This window comes from Hoplias malabaricus, chromosome 1, assembly GCF_029633855.1.
Source record: "Hoplias malabaricus isolate fHopMal1 chromosome 1, fHopMal1.hap1, whole genome shotgun sequence".
NCBI classification, from domain to species: Eukaryota; Metazoa; Chordata; class Actinopteri; order Characiformes; family Erythrinidae; genus Hoplias; species Hoplias malabaricus.
Genome location: NC_089800.1, coordinates 10,554,621 through 10,573,565, shown reverse-complemented (window position 1 = coordinate 10,573,565; position 18,945 = coordinate 10,554,621). Strand labels below are relative to the sequence as shown.

The window sequence follows — 18,945 nt, the reverse complement described above, 5'->3', positions numbered from 1 at the left end:
TTGAGAATATATTGCTCTATAAAACAACAGATGTTTTCTTATCTCTTGAAGAGAAATATTAGATTTATAGCCTGCATTTCATATGATTTGGAACCAACATCAGATCCGCTCATTTGACACACGTACGCATTCTTACATTCGTACGCAGCAAGTGATCAGAGTAAAACACACTCATTATCTCCCTGAATGAAGCATTGTTTTTGTGTCTGATCATTCAGTCTTAGCAAAAGGTGCAGATTCAGAGTCACACCATCCTTGGAAATTCCAGCTTGTTCTCAGCATTATACACACATCTAAGGAGCACAAAAACCAGCCCAGAGTGTCTGCCCACCGGACCGGATCCATTTGTTCTGACATCAGCAAAACGGCAGTGGGGATTTCACTGACCTCGTTTGGTTCCAGTACAAGATGAGCTCCAGCATCATAAGACTCTCTCAGCTCTCCAGAGCACTTTGTCTAGATAGAGCCTAGCTTCTATAACTTCCACAGTTCGTAGGAAATTATCCTCCAGTGCATTAGTGAAGTGGACAATGAGTGGCTTAAGGTACGTCTTTTTTTTATCATCGATTTCACTTTTATAATATCTCTTGTTTTTCTGTATATATTTTTTTGCCATTCCATGGGACCTGCTTTCAGTTTTTCAAAGCAAGGTACAGGAAGATTTTTGATGTATTTTCTGTGCCTCATGATCCAAGTAATCCTCATCACATTCAGTGTTGTTGAGGTTTTGGTTCTGGGGAGGCCATTTAATTACTCTGAGCACACTACCAACTGCTTAGTACCCTTCTCTTCATCTCTGCATCCTTTCAGACACATAGTTCAGTGTTCAGTTGTTCAACAGCAAGAGGGGAGATTTATTTTTTCTTTTTCTTTTTTTTTGTAAAAACCTGCTGTTTATCTGATGTGGAAATTATTGCAGAAAACCAGATCTTGCACAGTTCTTAGGTTTCCCCTTACTCTTCAACTTTTGAACTCCAGTTTTGGAAAATCCTGTTCCTCATTTCTTGGTCCCTGACTTTTGCACAGTGTGGTCTTGTACCTTCAGATGTTGTGATGAGATGATGTGTGCATGTGTGAGTGTGTTTTGGGATGTTCTTGTTTAACGTTTAGGAGGCTCTTTATCACAAGCTGGTCATCAGATGTTCGGTTAGATGGGAAAACGGCTGTGGTGACCGGAGCAAACTCAGGAATCGGCAAAGAGACGGCCAAAGACCTCACAAAGAGGGGTGAGCAGTCAACTGGAATCAATAATGTAAAATAAACTGACATAAATGGTCATCTGTCCCACAGCTCCAGGCTCCTGGGATGGTGGGTTCAATATCCACCTTGGGTTACCGTCTGTGAGAAGTGTGGTGTGTTCTCCTTGTGTTTGCATGGGTTTCCTCCAGGGGCTCTGGTTTCTTCTCAAAATCCAAACCCACATGTTGGTAGGAAGAAAACAACCCCAATGGCAATGTTAATTGCTGCTAGCTCCCATAAGGGAATCTAGTAATATGTTAGCAACAAGCTAATCCACATTATTTGCAGCTTGTGATATTTTTATCCAGTGAGATATAAGATTTTGTTTAACCAGCAGTGTGTTTGTGTGTTGTGTGTATATGCAGGAGCACGGGTGATCCTGGCCTGCAGAGACATGGCCAAGGCCGAACAGACGGCCAGTGAAATTATTAGAGAATTGGGCGTGGCCTCAGTGGTCCCTTACAAACTGGACCTCGCCGACACCAAGTCGATCTGTGAATTCGCAGAACTCATTTACAACAGTGCGTCATGCCTCTTTTCCATTTTTGTATGTTTTATACTAGTCCAAAAGGTTTGACCGAGTTAATGTAACATCAACACTGAATGATTAGATATAAACATATTCAAAATATTTCTGTTTTTCAGATGAGAAATCTCTGCATTTCCTAATTAACAACGCTGGAGTGGCAATGTGTCCGTATTCTACAACAGAGGATGGATTCGAGATGCAGTTTGGAGTCAATCATTTAGGTATCGCTGATACATTTTTACATGATAAACTAACAGCTATAGAGTTATCAGACATAAAACAGGCTATTTCAAGGCAAGGCAGGGCAAGGCAAGCTTATTCACAGAGCACCTTTCGTACACAAAGGAAATTCAAAGTGCTTTACAAAACAGTACAGAAAAATCTAAAGTTGGGGATCTTCTAAGCTGGGTACGTTTAAAAGCTGAATAGTAATTTCAGTGTAAGTGAAACATTCTGACTGTATATATAGTGTAAATCATTGCTGAAAATAGATGACATAATCCTTCCTGAGGGTGGCACGGTGGTACAGCTGGTAGTGTCGCAGTTACACAGCTCCAGGGACCTGGAGGTTGTGGGTTGAAGTCCCCGTGTAGACTGGCAACGCAAAGGTGTCCATAGGTGTGAGTGTGTGAGTGAATGTGTCACCCTGTGAAGGACTGGCACTCCCTCCTGGGGTAGGCTCCAGACCCACCGCGACCCTGAACTGAATAAGAGATTTCTATTTGTAGAACATGTGATATACTTTTATTTCTTCACCTTTAAACGGTCAGGATGTTGTACATAACCAGTATTGCAATGGGTCCCAAAAACTATACTTATATTACCACATTAACATATTTACAATGTATTGGTCATCCTGTGCAGGCCACTTCTTCCTCACCTTTCTCCTGATTGACCTGCTGAAACACTCAGCTCCCTCCAGGGTCATCAACGTGTCGTCTGTGGCTCACTCCATGGGCAAGATTCAGTTTGAAGACATTAACAGTGAGAAGAACTACCATCCGGTCAAGGCCTACGTACAGAGCAAGCTAGCTAATGTTCTTTTCAGCAGAGAGCTCGCCAAAAGACTGGAAGGTAAAAGCTATCATTTTATATATGACACTTGTTCTAGTTATTAGTTAAAGAGCTCTGGGTTGTACACTCTGTTGTACACTTTGCTAAAACCCATTTGAGAACCAATCTTACAACAGTTAGCTGTAAGATTAATTTACAATTTAAGATTTGGGTGGAGGATTATTCTGAGCGCAGCAGTGACACTGACATGGTGATGGTGTGTTAGTGTGTGTTACAAGTGGATCAGACACAGCAGTGCTGTTTGGAGTTTATACACCGTGTCCCCTCACTGTACACTCAATTACACTCAAAAGATAGCAGCTCAACATTTGCTGCACGATGTGTAATTGTGTGACTAATGGATGCCACAGGGTAAATGTCTCATGTCTAAACTGAAAGGATTCTGAGCTACACAATGGATATTAAAAGATCTTTCTGGGGGAAATAAAACCTCTCTGTAGAGCAGGAAACAGTTTGGCTTTTAGGCCATTTATTTACACACAGCAACAATTTACACTGGCAATAAACAGCCATTTGATTTATAAACAACAAACAAAATATCTCCGGCCTTAGTGAGACTGCCAGGTGTTTTTCATTGAGAGCACATCAACAGGTACTCAGGGCTGGACAGACTAAAGACAATCATGTGGGAGCAGCCCTACCACAGTCCATGCTTGGCTTACAGCCCAGGTAGAAGCTGTGGCAATCTCCTGGAGCCTCATTTATAAAGGGTGCGTACGTAACATCTCATGCAGAAACTGTTATTTATAAATAAATACTTTGCGTAAAAATGAGCGTATATTTAAGCAAGGGTTCACCCATGCGTAAACGTAGAACTTTACGGAGAGAGCGCAAATTGATGACATCATGTGGTAAAATAGAGAATTGCGAGTAAATGCGCAAACCATTCTCACATGTATCAGTCTATAACGCATAAAGATTAAAAAAACAAGGATTAAAGAAGAATTAAGGAAGATTAACACTCACTTCTTTAAAATAACTTTAAAAAATGCAGAAAATTAAAAAAATTAGTATAGTTCCATTGCTTGCTGTATCTCATTCTACTTTATTTGTTTGTATCATTTTACTCTCGCTTTATTTCACTCTGTATTTTATTCAGATGTTTTCATTTATGTTATAATTGTCTATTTTGTTTGATCTTACAGTAATAAATTCATTTTCAAAGAGTTTTTTTAAACTCTTTTTTTTAAAGTGTCATATAAGTTAATTATTATTATAAGGAATTAAACTCCATGATAAATAGACAGTAAATCATTAGGGGCTGGTAAAAGTTGCGGCCTAAACGGCTGTAACTTGAGATCTATATAAATAAGCGAGAGGCTGACTATAATAATGGCTTTTAATTTTTTTATTATTATTATTATTTCACTTTTTTTTTTAGCACTACTCCATTGTCTTCACTATCTCACACGAAAATCAACGGAGAAGCCCATATTTAAATATTCATGTGTTGCCCTGTGAAGGACTGGCGCCCCCTCCAGGGTGTATTCCCGCCTTGCGCCAAATGATCACAGGTAGTCTCTGGACTCTGAACTGAAGCGCTTACAGAGAATGAATGAATGAATAAATGTGTGCGTTACAGAAGCGGAACGGAAGGTTGGTTCTTGTTTCCTCACCAGGGGGGTGCAGTGGCCATTGCTGAGGCTTTAGTGACCCCTCCCATAATTAAGACAGTTTAATTATGTGTCAGAAGATAATAATAATACTAATATGTTGCGCCTTTGAAATAATGTCGCTTTACAGTGTTTGAGTGAGTGAGAGAGAGAGAGAGAGAGAGAGAGAGAGAGAGAGAGAGTAAAGAGAAAAAAAAATAAGACCCTGTCAAATTACCATGAACTTTACAGCTGTAATTTGATTAATGAGCCACACAGGACCTCACATTAATCCCTGTGTATTTGCTGTATATTGAGCACATTATAAAATGTGACGCTCCCTAAAATGCATTATCAATGCTTTATTGGTGGGATTTACAGATTTCTGCAAGTGAGGCTAAGCCGAATAATTCCCTGAAGAATGTCAGCTGAGTTCACAACATTTGAGGCTGATGCTGTTGTGTTTTCTTGTTGTTCAATATTTATTCTGTAACTTTAGTTCTTACATTAATTTATTGTCTATATTATTATTATTATTATTATTATTATTATTATTATTATTATTATTATTTTATTTCCTTGCATGCAAAAGTCTTTCTGAGGTTCTAGATAACAGTAATATTTTAATTCTTTTATGTTTTATGTTTAAATAAATTTTTTTATCATATCGTTACTTTTATGACACTGTTTTAATTCTTTTAAAAGCCCTTTATGTTTTTAGTTCTAATTCTTGATTAATTGCTTTTTACTGTTCCTTTTGTTTCAGCAAAGCACTTTGAATCTCTGCTGTGTATGACAGGTACTCTATTAATAAACATACCTTGCCTTGATAGATCTGGGAGTGACCGTTTGTGCGGTTGACCCCGGGCTGGTGAACACTGCTCTGGTCCGGCACATGAAGAAGTCCTTCCAGTTCTTTGTGAAGACATTTGGCTTTCTGATCCGAACTCCTGCTGAGGGAGCATACACCACACTTTACTGCGCCCTGACCCCTGACCTTCTCAACGGGGGCTACTATAGGTGAGCAAGGAAATATAAACATCTTACTTTGTATTCTCAGTCACAGAAAACGTTATTAGAAACACCTTCAAGGTTTATAATATAGGCGCAGATTTACAGGGGCCATCTGTAGCTGCACAGTTTGTAAGCCCCTCCATTACCCATCCATCAGTGGTCAGTTTGGTCACTACTGAGTGTCTCTGTGGCCAGGAACTGGCAACTGATGAGGGACTACAGTATGACTAAAACAAACTGTGCATCAAATATGAAACAAAGTGTTTGTGATACAGTGACCTGTGGGAATTTATGAGTGTTAGCACTGCTATGCTAACAGGTCCAAAACCAAAGATGGAAATTTTGGATTGTTAAGTCAAAAGGAAAATTGTGTAAATTACATTTTACATGGAATCATGCCTTTTATACTTTTATTTTTTTTGCTTCTTACATGCCTCACCATATGGATGTAAATCTTTGCCCTTGCCTAAATTGCAATGCAGCACCCTAATCTTGTTTGTTTTCAGTAACTGTGCGCTGGCACCATGCTCCAGAGCTGCCAGAGACGATGCCACTGCTGCCAGGCTCTGGGCTGCCAGCTGCCATCTGCTTGGCATTCGCTGGAAATGAAATATGCCATCTTCACCTGGTGATTCTGCGTGTTAAATGGTCTCTAAACAAGCTCATCTGAATCTTCATAGCCTTCCTAATATCAGCTTGTAATCCTCTTTACTGAAAACAGTTCAAAGATGTATGATCCATATACACCACTACCACACTACACTGTATCTGATGATATGACGGATGTGAAGAGGATGTGAAATGGAATATCTAAATTCAGTAAGAATGTTGTATTCATGCTTTATGACAAGGCCATGGTACTATTTGCATGTCTGATGTTTATTCGTACAATGAGCTGAAAGAAATAAACAAATAAATATGTTCAAATATGAAAAAAGACCATGCAGATGTCTTTTTCTGAACTGACTTTCTGTTCACCCGGGTTCAAAAGGTCCCACCACACATAGCATTATTTTTTTCCTTGTAGTTACTGTGTTCACTCTTTGCGTTTATTGCTTTTTACCTGCATTTTGGTAGATTTGCTTGTTGTTTTTTAAGGAAAGGGATTTCTTTTCACCTTTTCAATGCTCACTCTCAGCCATTGGCTGTATTTTCCCAAACAAATTCACTGAACTTGGGCTCTGTGCTCTGGGACGGCCAGTTCATTGTTTTAAATACAGAAGCAACATCTGTTTATGATCTGCAGATCTTCTTTTGTGTCTATTTCCTTTTCTCAGCAAGGGCTTTCGGACAAAGACAAATTGTATCTAATGAAACGGCTAGTAGCGGAAGTGCAATTTTGGTGTTTGGAACAAAGTGCAAGGAAGTCAAGAATAGTACTAGATAAGGCTGACATTTAGTGTCTAAGTGCCATAGAGTTCCTTCACTGGCTTTCGTTCTGTTGCTGAAATTCCTTGAGTGAGAACAATGAAAGTATTTGGACAAATGCTCACACATACAGCTCTTGATAACAAATCATATACTAACCCCCAAATCCCTACAGTGGAATTCAGTGTTTGAGCTCATTAAGCAGTGAATGTGCCGGTGTGTAGCTTCAAGTGTGTCCCGTTGACCACAATTCTTTGCACGAGAGTGACTCTGTAACAGTGAATAACACAGTTAAAAGGGGCTGGACTAAACCCCCCTCTCAGAAACCTCAATCTCTTTCATGAAATCCTGGTGAGGAAAGGCAAGGAAACATTTTCAGAAGGAAGACTGGGGAATCATGTGCTCTGTAAGGTAAGCTGACCTTCCTTTGCCTTATATTATAGAGAGCCATATAGCATGTATATGACTGGTATTGCACAAGACGTGATATTTTGGCTTGAAAAGATAGTTTAACAGTTAAAAGTGTAAAAATCTATGCTTTATGATTAGGGATATGTAGTGAGTCTACAGTGTCTCTATATAAAGCTCTTTTGCTAATGAATCTGATGCGTAACTTCAGGCTGAATGGACGTAATGGAAGTCATTACTGTTCAAAGAAAACCATGTATTTTGCAGTTTTCATTTTCATCATTTGAACACATCAGTGGCTCTTTGCACTGTGTGAGAGTTTCACAGCAGCTTGATTAATGGAAATGATCCAAAATTATTGGAATAATACTTATTTAGAAATGACCATAGCTCACATAGCAATTTAAGACTGCCTTCACTTGTAAAGTCTCCGTTTTAGGAGATACATGTTTATTGGACAGTGATGATATGTGTTTTTTAATTTAGATCAGTATTATATCTATATGTGTTACTGTGGTTTTGTGTTTTTCTCTTTTATGTTTCCTCCAGACGCTTGATCCAGGGAACCTGGTCATCTCCAGTGCAGCTAGACGGGAAAACAGTGATCATCACTGGAGCTAACACAGGGATAGGCAAGGAGACAGCGCGGGACCTGGCCAAAAGAGGTAGGATTCAACATCATTTACATTAGTAGTAGTAACAGTAGTTATTCTACTGCTATTATAATTATACTAATAGCAAAGCCATATGTAGTAGTAGTAGTAGTAGAATAAGTTCAAGAATAATAACCTGCTAACAATATGAGTAAATATAATGAATAATGAATAATAATAGATAGCTATAGTAACAATTGTAGTATTAGTATTTTACTAAATAGTACCAACAGAACAGATTTTACTAAAAATATCAACGCTAATATTATTAATGGTATGTTTATTATAAATAATATAAGGTTTATGATATATAAGGATTATGTTAATATTATACTTCCTTCCTATTGTTTTTTACGAGCTTTAAATTACTTTTGATGGCCTCATTTACTCAACCATGCATCCAAATTACTACCACATGAAAATCCAAAACAAAAACATGATGTATCATATTCACATGAGAGCCAGGCTGAATAGATGGATACACTGCTCTGGGCTGTGATTTTCAGGAGCTCGTGTGATCATGGCCTGCAGGGATTTGGAGAAAGGTGAAGCTGCTCGAAAGGAACTGGTGGAAAATTCTGGAAATCCGGATATTGTGGTGAGAAAGCTGGATCTGTCCGACATCAAATCAATCAAAGAGTTTGCAGAGGTTATAAACACAGGTCAGTAAAACATTTCATGTCTCTGAAAACTTGGAATTAAAACAAAAAAATTGCTACATAAATTAATCTAAATTATCTTCTATGGCTTTCCTCAGCCAACATAGGTCCAGGGTCTTTACTGATACACCAATGATATCTTAATTATTTTAAGGTGTTTTTTCTAATTTTATTTTTTCTTTACATGATTTCCACACTATTGTATATATTATAGGGTGGCATGGTGGTGCAGCAGGTAGGTGTCGCAGTCACACAGCTCCAGGGACCTGGAGGTTGTGGATTCGAGTCCCGCTCCGGGTGACTGTCTGTGAGGAGTGTGGTGTGTTCTCCCTGTGTCTGTGTGGGTTTCCTCAGGGTGACTGTCTGTGAGGAGTTTGGTGTGTTCTTCCTGTGTCTGTGTGGGTTTCCTCGGGGTGACTGTCTGTGAGGAGTGTGGTGTGTTCTCCCTGTGTCTGCGTGGGTTTCCTCCACGTGACTGTCTGTGAGGAGTGTGGTGTGTTCTCCGTGTGTCTGCGTGGGTTTCCTCCGGGTGCTCCGGTTTCCTCCCACAGTCCAAAAACACACGTTGGTAGGTGGATTGGTGACTCAAAAGTGTCTGTAGTTGTGTGAGTTTGTGTTGCCCCCTCATTGCCGCTTTGCGCCCAATGATTCCGGGTAGGCTCCGGACGACACCGCAACCCTGAAATGGATAAGCGCTTACAGACAATGAATGAATGTATATATTATAATACATAGAATAAAGCATATTATAATCTTAATAGGTGTAGAAAACATGTTTTTTTTACTGTCCAGTCAACCCCCTCTTCTGTGAAATTCCATTCTAAAATAAACTAAATAATATGATGTTTAATGTCATAGAATTTGCTTCTGACTTCCCAAATATTTGCTCAAAAATCGATCAAGCTAAGATCAGCTTTGCATTTCAGAAGAGAAGCAGCTGAACATCCTCATCAACAACGCAGGCATCATGATGTGTCCATACTGGAAGACTGCAGACGGCTTTGAGATGCAGTTTGGTGTCAACCACTTGGGTAGGGACCTTCTGTGTCCATTTTAGTTCAACATTTTGATCTCAGATCAGGACTGATTATGGGCAGGAGACACAGAGCATCAGCAAAATCAGATTTACTGCATTCAAAGCCACTAACTTTGTTCTTTAGCCTTAGTCTGGGGTTAATTAACTTGTTCTGACCAAGGCTTTGTGGTTAGTCTTGGCTATTTCTCTGGTAATTGCTTAAGCTTGTTACACTAACAGGAAGCAGTACCAGCAGTCCATCCAAACAGTCACATGTTTACATCCTTTCTCTAGTACGCATCCCCTTCCACACATTTATGTGCTTAGTAAATAAGCTAAAATAGGATACTGGAGACAATGCAAGGCCCAAAGTGTCTCTTTATTTATGTTAATTGCTTGCTTCTCAGGTCATTTCCTTCTCACCTACTTGTTGCTGGACTTAATAAAGAGGTCAGCCCCAGCCAGGATTGTAAACGTTGCCTCGGTGGCTCACACTTGGGGCAGTATCCGTCTGGACGATATCAACAGTGAGAAGAGTTATGCTCCCAGAAGGGCGTATGGTCAGAGCAAACTGGCCAACATTCTCTGCACACGCTCACTGGCCAGGAGACTGCAGGGTATGTGTTCATTTTAGGATGAATTTTTTTTTGTTTTGTGAGAAAGACACATAAAAAAACATCAGTTAATGTACATTTAAAGGGCTCATTTCATGGAAATTATTGAATGTGCGCATATAAATAGAATGGCTTATAAGCCCAGTCTTTTTCAATGTATTTAAATATATAGTAATAATTTATTCCAGTGTACTTATAAACAAGTTTAAAGTATATGAGTGGACTATAAGGAGGTCATATTTAGCAGTTATTCCTGCAGTTAAAAATAAAGAATTTGGGGCAACATGGTGGGAGCCTATAATATTGTTGGTCGGCCTGCTCTCTCACAGAAACTATATGTTTCATTAATCAGTGTCATATATTTTTATATTTATTTACTCTTTGGTCTATTTTGTTTTAAATGTTTTTCATTACTTATTATATTAGCAAATATTCTGTGTACTTGTCATGCTCGCTCAGTATGTTACATGTCAGACGGGTGTCCACTTATCAGCACTAATTCAACATGTTTACTGAAATAGCTTGATTCTGATTTTGGACGAGGCGGAATAAAGAAGAAAATAATATGAATGGATGAGTGAATTACTTTGTGGCTTGATCACCTGCAAGACCACCTCCAGCCCACCAGGGGGAGACAGAGCTGATTCTAATCAACCACGATTAGGGGCAATGGGCAGCACCTGTTCTTTGACTTTTTTAAGGGAGACTAACCCTGGTGCCTGTGCTTAGTCATGAGACAATGAAACTATATTCTGTTTCTCTAGACTGGCCGGTAATTTTGAGTACTCTGCTATTGGGCTTGGGCTTGGGCTTGGGCTTGGGCTTGGCTTCACCAAGTCCTTCTTTGAGCCTGTTACAAAGCATGAAAAAAAAAAAGTACTAGTCAGTTCTCTCTGTTCTCTTTGTCAGGTTTCTCTTTTGAATTATATTCCTTTTCTACATTTTCTCTTTTAGGAATGTGAGTTTATTCAACAGTGGGTGTTTTTCTTTTGCTCTAAAGTTTGGAGAGCCTCACAGCCTGATTCTTACATTTATTTACCTGCTTCCTGCATTTAAAAAGCCCCTGACCCACCCCCATATCCAACAAAACCCAGTTCAATGTGTTCAGGTCTCACGATATATCTCCCCTTCCCTTAAAACTGGGTTTAAATCCCATGCATGAGCTATCACACTGCATCTTCTGCCCAAAGGCAACCATTTCTTTGTATCCTTGATTTTTCACTGCTCTACATCCTCTGCTTATTTTTTTATTTTTTATTTTTTAAAACACTCAATCTCAGACAGCCTATTAAAATGGAGCAAAAAAATCAGTCTAAGACAATAATGTGCAATTATTTGTCATTGTACAATGAAATGTGCCTTCTGCATTTAACCCATCTGTGACAGTAAACACACACGCGCATGCACACACACATACACGTACACTAGGGCCTGTGAACATGCACCTAGAGTGACGGACAGCCGTCCCCATCCCCAGCGCCTGGGGAGTAGTTGTGGATATGGTGCCTTGCTCAGGGGCACCTCAGCCGTGAAATGAGGGAGAAAGACAGTGCTGATCCTTCACTCCCACCGCCTTCAATTTCCTGCAGGTTGTGGGAATCAAACCAACAACTTTTTCAGTCCTAAGCTGTTTTTTCTAACCATTAGACCACAGCTGCCCAGTAGTGAAAACTTCAATTACAAAAAAGGCAAAACTAGAACATAGTCTGCTTGTGTATACACAGCACAAGAGGACCTCAGGGAAAAGAAGGAAATCTGAGGCTATGTGCCCTATAAATGTTAAGCTTGCTTCATGGTGCACTCTGTGTGTGTGTGTGTGTGTGTTGATTTCAGGTACTGGTGTGACAGTGTATTCACTCCACCCAGGTGTGGTATGCACAGAACTATGGAGAAACCTTAGTAAACCCATACAAGTTGCTGTAAAAGTGTTCAGCCCATTCATCAAAACATCTGCAGAGGGGGCTCAAACATCCATCTACTGTTCTGTGGAGCCACAGCTGGAGAAACAGACTGGAGGGTATTACAGGTAGAGATCACAGCCCATAGGTGCACTTTTTGGCAAGATAAATTTCACACAAAGACAATAAAAGGATGCAAATGTGTAAATAATACAGCACAGGTGATTTGAAGATAGACAAAGCTGTGTAGACAATTGAATATGTTGCCTCCAGCTTTTTGGTTTGGATATCTCTTAGTTGTATAAAACCCACAATATACAACTTGTTGCATGAACACATTGATGTTTCTGTGTATATGTGACCGTGTGGATGTGCTTTCCTCACAGTGACTGTGCACCAGCCAGATGTTCCAGAGAAGCATGCGATGATGAAATGGCTCAGAATCTGTGGGAGCTCAGCTGTAACATGCTTGGCATTGAATGGGATTGATACAGTGAAGCCAATAACACACTAAATGAGTTCTGTTAAACAACATACACTGAGAAGCCCTTATATGCATGAATGTAATAAGCAAATAATAAAGTACACTTCAAAATTATTACATCAGCATTGAGACCTCATTGTGAATGTCTCATTTGTTTTTGGTTTTGGTCATTGTAAGGAAAATATTTTCCAAAATAATAAAACCCTTTCCACTTCTACAAAACAGACATAAGATCCATGGCAGGGACATTTACAGATACAAAGTGTCTCTGTGGTGTTAAAATTGCAATGTCTGGTTCAATTGTATTGTGTTTTTTTTATTATTATTATTATTATTACTATTTAAAAAAAAAATAAATTACTGGATTTTAAACCCACTTAATAAATATATATTTTCACTTTTACCATGCACTATAAATCCTCGGATAACACAATGAGGTTTACTGTTTGTGAAATATTAAATTAATTCATTGGCTTTTTTTATTTTGTAAACATTACTCATCACCATATGACTGTAAAGAAAGACTGAGGTATTTTTGCATTTATTTACAACGAGCTATTTCACGTGAAAACACCGAGTTTCTTTGGGTCTCCACGTCTGGATTTATCATGCTCAACGGTTTTTTACAAGCAGTAGCGATGTGTCGGTCGCGAACGAACCGGTTCAAAGAGCCGGCTCTTGTAAGTGAACGATGAGAGCTGGGTCCCGTCTAAGACCGAGCCATTTTTTTAAGGCTTGTCATTCAACCAATCAGAGAACAACAAGCAAGCTCCAACCCTCCAAGCTGAGACACTTGGTTTTCCTGAATGCCAATCTGCCTTCCAAAAAATAGATTAAGAATATGTTAAATCAGTTAAATATTTGTTGACAGTTGTGGTTGTTTTAATCACTACCGTTGAATGCTGCTGTTTTGCACTTTGCAGACTATTTGTTTATTTTATTACCCAGAAATGGATGATTATTTAATTTAATAAGCTATTTTGTAATACCTACCTTTTGGGTTCCATTGGCTATACTTCAGAGTTTACAAGTGATTTTTTTTATTAAGGTGTTTAAATAAAAATGTAAAGTTATTTATAATTTAAAGTTATTATTTAAAGTTATTTATACAATTGAATGTGTGAGTGAGTTATTACAAGACAGCCATAAAAACAACTGGCCATTGCAACACTACTTATTTTTAATATTGAACAATATTTTGTCCATATAGTCATGTAAAATGTAGATAATATTGTTCTGTACCAGTGGAAATAAGTGGTAAAACAAAGAGCCATTTAGGAGCCGAAAGAACCGGCTCTTTATGAAGAGCCGAGCCAAAAGAGCCGGCTCCTCAAAGAGCCGAAATTCCCATCACTAACAAGCAGTGTAGTTCGTCTTTAAAGATGGTTTGACGAACATATACCACGGTGTTGCTCAGTTGGCATCCTAAGCCCTACGTAGTGCACTATGTAGTTAACAGAAAAAAACTCTACACCCAAACTATTATTATTATTTTGTAGAAATACTTTTTGTATACATCAAACACATGTACAAATCACTGTGAGAATTACATTACACACGTTTGGCAGCAGAACCCAAAAATGAAGTACCCTAGAGAGGGAAGAGGGAGCCATTTTGAACGCGCCCCAAAAACAAGGCGGCACCATTTTATGACTAGAACAGGATTGTGCGCATGCGTATGTGTACGCAACGTCATCCTTTTGGTCTAGCTAAGAACTACGTGGCTTTAGTGAACATAAAGAGCAGCAGCTAAAACCTCGCTTCAGACCTTGGTTTAATAACACAGGTGGGTTCTTTGCTATTCTTCTTACTTGTTTAAAGAATTTAAAGTTTTATTTGGTGTAACTTCTAAACTAAGTTTTGTATCTAATGTTTACTCCTTTCTCACAGCGTTAGGATTTCTCGACACGAATTTCACGGTGGAAATTAGTCTAACTAAAAAGAGAACGTTAAATTACTTCAGTGTAACCTATGGATGTTTTAAATGTGTTATGTTCTGTTTGGCTATTACAGTGTTAGTTTGAAACAAACTGTGGATGGGTTTGGCCTTACTCGAAATGTTCCTTTCCACCTTAAATGGGGTGCGTTATTACTATAGTGATAGGTATTGAATGTGAAACGGAAAAGTCTAACTTAAGCTCGTCTAAAAGACAGTTTATACATTCCATTTAAGTTATAAAATGTTGATATTTGTGTCCGAAATATGTAGAGAAGAAACGAGCATACATTTAACACGTTACTTTAACAAGTTATTTAACACAAACCTAGGTTATGAAGTGTTTTTCATATTGTGAATGTTACTTACACTAAGCCTTTTTAACATGAATCGCAGTGTTGTATATGAATATAAGCCACGTTTAACATTTTTTTTTGTATCTAATAACTTTAAATGGAGAGAAAGCTTAAATACATAACCTTTTTTTAATTAAGAAAAAACATGGATCTTGATAAAGCCTGATGTAAGTTGTGTATTGTCCTCAGAGTTAAGAGTTAAGTGTTTATTACAGACACTGTTTAGAACTTTACACTTTAGAAACTGTACGTTTTCAGGTTGTGGTCCTAATGTACTACTCCTTCAGTTTTGTTTTAGCTGAAATATATATGTATTTCTGTCTTCAGCCAAAGCAGACATGGATCAGGTCATGCAGTTTGTTGAGCCCGGGAGGCAGTTCGTGAAGGACTCCATCAGACTCGTCAAAAGATGCACAAAACCAGACAGAAAAGGTCAGTTATCCACCACAGATTTGTACACAGAAGCCTGATTTGAGATACAAATAGCCAGATGGTGATAGAAATGACACCAAGAAGGAGGATTGCTTTTTTTGTGTAGGCTTTATCTAAGTTGATGTCCAAAATGCAGATTATCTTTTGTTATATATTGCACCAACAGGATTCACTTATGGTGTTATACTTTATCTTAAGACCTCAGCTTAATATTTTATGTGGAGACAACTGCCGTGAGGATTACACAAATCCAAAAGCACCTTCATCTACCTACAAGTTTGACCAATCACAGCTTTGTTGTATAGTGTGTATGTCCGTGTCCTTCGCCCAGCCGCCATGTTTTGGGACATAACTGCCTTGTAAGATCATGAGTTATTAATTTTCTCCACAATTTTGTGTTTGGCAAACACTGGCAACTACAGGAAGTATGCAGACGCCTTAAAAATCGTATACCACAAAAAGCCCAGATGTTAGGTTAAAATAACACTGATTAATTTTAAAATTCCCCTGTTACAGAATTCCAGAAGATTGCCATGGCAACGGCTATCGGATTCGCCATCATGGGTTTCATCGGATTCTTCGTCAAACTCATCCACATCCCAATTAACAACATCATTGTGTAAGTCACATTTGTAAATATATACACAACCACAAATGCAGCATATTAATTTAGTCATGTTCATCTTTTTATTCAAAGCAGACTTTAAATGAGGCATAAACAGCATCAGTGGAAAATTTATTGGGGGGGGGGCATTACATATCAAATATTTGTGGCATCATTGTGGGACCTGACTTTTATATTTGTTTTTCTCTTTCCAGCGGTGGTTAAATCCTTCACCTCACAAATCTTTTTGGACGTCGAGAACATGAAACAGTGTTGGGTGCTGGGAGAGGAGTGAATTTGTAAATTCAATATTTCATTATTTTTTTGTGCAATGTTCATTGTTTTTTGGCTGTGTTAATAAATCAAAGGAAACTGTTGATTTTGTCTTTTTTTTTTATATTAAAAGGTCACTGTTGGGTTAAGGCACATTGAGCTCTGTGGTTGTGTCTCCACTATGGCACATTTGTTTGTTTTATTTATTTATTTTTACTCCATTTTAACCTCCATGCTCCATAAGAGAGGCCTGTCTGTAGTGATGGTCACAGGTTTTCGTCTCTGCTTGGGGTCATGGTCCTCGTAGGTGTTGGATGTGCTCACAAGCTTTCCAAACTCCAGCACATCGTTGTCTGTAAATGGGGAAAACACCAGGTCAATTGATTATATTTCATTTTTTCCCCCAGACATCTCTTAAGCTCTTGAGTAACAGCTCCTGGGCTCTGGAGACAAAGCAGTACTCTCTCTGAACACGGAGCATGGTCATTATTCAGCCAGAGTGACATTCATTCAGTAACCCTTATCCAGTTCAGGGTCATGGTGAGTCCAGAGCATTCCTCGAATAATTGGGCGCCAGGCGGGAATACACCCTGGAGGGGGCGCCAGTCCTTAACAGGGCAACAAACACACGGACACTTCTGAGTCACCAATCCACCTACCAATGTGTGTTTTTGGACTGTGGGAGGAAACCGGCACAACCGGACACCCACGCGGACACTGAACACACCACACTCCTCGCAGTCACCCGGAGCGGGACTCGAACCCACAACCTCCAGGACCCTGGAGCTGTGTGACTGCGACACTACCTGCTGCACCACTGTACCGTCCGCCAGAGTGACAGTGAAAAGTAAATTTTTGTGGTGTGCCCCCCTTTTCCTGACTTCTACAGCCTCAAATCATTTCACGAAGGAAGGCCACGAACACAGGGCTCCTGCACCACACACAATGCAGAGCACCTTTTGGAGACGACCTGCTGTAAACCTTACAACTTCAAAGAAAAAAAAAACCCTCATTTAAAATGTACAGTACTTTGTATGATAAAGAGCATCTGTAATATTTTACACAATATCACTACTTCACGGTGTAACAGTAGGTCCTAGTTTGAGAGCACTAATGACAATGTTTTGCATTCCTTTCTAATTTATGAAGCATTTTTCCTAACAATCGACACGACTAGCTCGACAGTTTAAGGAAGACGTATAATCCTTAAGATTTTAACACGAAATTCAGAATTTCAAATTGATATTTAGACTTTAATGTAAAGTACAATTTTCTAAAATCAGCGCAGAGTGTAAAACAAAGCATCCCCTGGTCACAGTGGGTACTGCAAGATATTAAATATTTTCTAATATAACATTATTTTCTGTTTTATTCTAACACCTTATATTCTCATCTTTTAGGACCTACATATTTATATTTTAAGTCTGTAACTTACAATTCGGATCTGTCTCCTTCGGAAACGCATATGAAGAATTATTTCTGAAACTTGGAGTCTGGCCTCATTGGAATATATATATCATTTATTATGTTTCTGAGCCCAGTTTCTTAAAATTATGTTGGTGTTTAAATCTTTAACTGATAGCGAGGTGCTACATTTAGGAAATGTTTAGTTTTAAGATGCTTTGGGGAAGTAAAAAAAAAAAAAAATAGAGCAGCGAAGCTCTTGTTCTTATCAAGAGAGAACAGCACCATCTTGTGGACAGTGACAGAAATGCAGTTTAATGATATAATGGACTCAAAGGGGCGCTCTGGCTAAGAAGAAAAATTACTGTAGTATACTGATGGTGGTATTAAACACAAAATAATGTGAATACTGCACTGTTTCTCCTACCACTCAGTCCTTATCCATTGTTACAGTTGTTTTTCCTAAAGTAAGTCCCATATAGAGAGCATGATTTTAAAGGGAGAGTAAGAATATTTCTTGAAACTATATATATATAAAAAAAGAGACCAGGATTGAGCCTGACACAGAGGGTAACAGCAAAGCTCTGTTAGATCTCAGCGTCTGAATATTTCACAACGCAGACTGATATTTTCCCGAAACTGTAGCCCTGTTTTACTCTAATTCCTCCGACTGCACCAAAGGAAGATAATTTTGTGAGACGATAGATGAGGATCTTCCACGGTTGTTACTGGAGGCTCCGAGTCTCAGAGGCTGGATCCAGACATCAAAGCCTGACTAAATGCCATCGGACTTCAAACGCATCTGTGATGAGCTAAAAGCCTGAAGTGACGCCAGGGTTCGGCTTTAAGCCACAAACTGCTCCCTATCACTCAACCTTTCTCTCACTATCTGCCAATGACCTTCTGGAGTTAATCAAAGGTGACGAGCTCAAGCAATGGCATCAAAAAGATCAAACATCCTAATAACACCTCCCAAGTTTGATATCTCAGGGTTTCCCCCCCCCCTCAGTGCTGTGTGAAACACACATTTGTCGTGTAAACTGTGACTATTTCACTAATTAGGAATAAATGAACCAGAAAAAAAGGCTCCAGTCAACACCTAGAGGCAACAAATGTTTCGCGCGGCTTCCTAATCAGGGCCTCTGACAAATTCAGCCTCAGTCACAATCGGACTGGTGCGAGAATCTTATTGAAGGTTAAGTGATTAAGACTTACATTACAAGATCATAGAGGAATATTCATTCATTCATTATCTGTAAGCGCTTATCCAGTTCAGGGTCGCGGTGGGTCCAGAGCCTACCTGGAAACATTGGGCGCAAGGTGGGAATACACCCTGGAGGGGGCGCCAGTCCTTCACAGGGCAACACAGACATACACTCACACCTACGGACAC

General features: G+C 39.1%; 4 protein-coding genes across 6 annotated transcripts in view; 3 read left to right on the top strand and 1 right to left on the bottom strand.

The window, feature by feature from the left end:
* Positions 1-448: 448 nt before the first annotated feature.
* On the top strand, positions 449-6,338 carry si:dkey-73n8.3 (uncharacterized protein LOC100150965 homolog). The gene is made up of 7 exons (XM_066676257.1): positions 449-544; positions 1,111-1,226; positions 1,605-1,760; positions 1,885-1,989; positions 2,633-2,842; positions 5,268-5,454; positions 5,955-6,338. Exons 1-7 carry the CDS (start codon positions 531-533, stop codon positions 6,055-6,057), a joined length of 891 nt encoding a protein of 296 aa, XP_066532354.1. The 5' UTR covers positions 449-530; the 3' UTR covers positions 6,058-6,338.
* Positions 6,339-7,562: 1,224 nt separating this feature from the next.
* On the top strand, positions 7,563-12,757 carry zgc:112332 (uncharacterized protein LOC553712 homolog). Of its 2 annotated transcripts, XM_066676268.1 has the most exons (7): positions 7,563-7,596; positions 7,791-7,889; positions 8,384-8,539; positions 9,463-9,567; positions 9,959-10,168; positions 11,999-12,191; positions 12,450-12,757. In XM_066676268.1, exons 1-7 carry the CDS (start codon positions 7,563-7,565, stop codon positions 12,550-12,552), a joined length of 900 nt encoding a protein of 299 aa, XP_066532365.1. In that variant the 3' UTR covers positions 12,553-12,757. The 2 variants fall into 2 exon arrangements, with proteins under 2 accessions (XP_066532365.1, XP_066532373.1); XM_066676276.1 differs by lacking the exon at positions 7,563-7,596 and having other exon boundaries at positions 7,792-7,889.
* Positions 12,758-14,205: 1,448 nt separating this feature from the next.
* On the top strand, positions 14,206-16,252 carry sec61g (SEC61 translocon subunit gamma). The gene is made up of 4 exons (XM_066678016.1): positions 14,206-14,333; positions 15,167-15,271; positions 15,788-15,890; positions 16,091-16,252. The coding sequence occupies exons 2-4, from the start codon at positions 15,178-15,180 to the stop codon at positions 16,098-16,100; spliced, it is 207 nt and encodes a 68-aa protein (XP_066534113.1). The 5' UTR covers positions 14,206-14,333; positions 15,167-15,177; the 3' UTR covers positions 16,101-16,252.
* Positions 16,253-16,356: 104 nt separating this feature from the next.
* tpk1 (thiamin pyrophosphokinase 1) overlaps positions 16,357-18,945 on the bottom strand; it is a 76,526-nt gene continuing 73,937 nt past the window's right edge. For both annotated transcript variants that reach the window (XM_066678013.1, XM_066678014.1), the window contains exon 9: positions 16,357-16,501. In XM_066678013.1, the coding sequence (XP_066534110.1) occupies positions 16,362-16,501 (140 nt within the window). In that variant the 3' untranslated portion in view covers positions 16,357-16,361. The remainder of the gene's footprint in view (positions 16,502-18,945) is intronic.

Excerpts from the sequence above, each read along its gene's own strand:
- si:dkey-73n8.3 (XM_066676257.1), top strand. Across the intron at positions 2,843-5,267 it reads GCTCGCCAAAAGACTGGAAG|ATCTGGGAGTGACCGTTTGT; the intron begins GTAAAAGCTATC and ends TTGCCTTGATAG. Across the intron at positions 5,455-5,954 it reads CTCAACGGGGGCTACTATAG|TAACTGTGCGCTGGCACCAT; the intron begins GTGAGCAAGGAA and ends GTTTGTTTTCAG.
- zgc:112332 (XM_066676268.1), top strand. The coding sequence starts at position 7,563 with ATGGAAATGATCCAAAATTATTGGAATAATACTT. Across the intron at positions 7,890-8,383 it reads GCGGGACCTGGCCAAAAGAG|GAGCTCGTGTGATCATGGCC; the intron begins GTAGGATTCAAC and ends TGTGATTTTCAG. Across the intron at positions 12,192-12,449 it reads CAGACTGGAGGGTATTACAG|TGACTGTGCACCAGCCAGAT; the intron begins GTAGAGATCACA and ends CTTTCCTCACAG.
- sec61g (XM_066678016.1), top strand. The coding sequence starts at position 15,178 with ATGGATCAGGTCATGCAGTTTGTTGAGCCCGGGAGGCAGTTCGTGAAG. Across the intron at positions 15,272-15,787 it reads CACAAAACCAGACAGAAAAG|AATTCCAGAAGATTGCCATG; the intron begins GTCAGTTATCCA and ends CCCCTGTTACAG.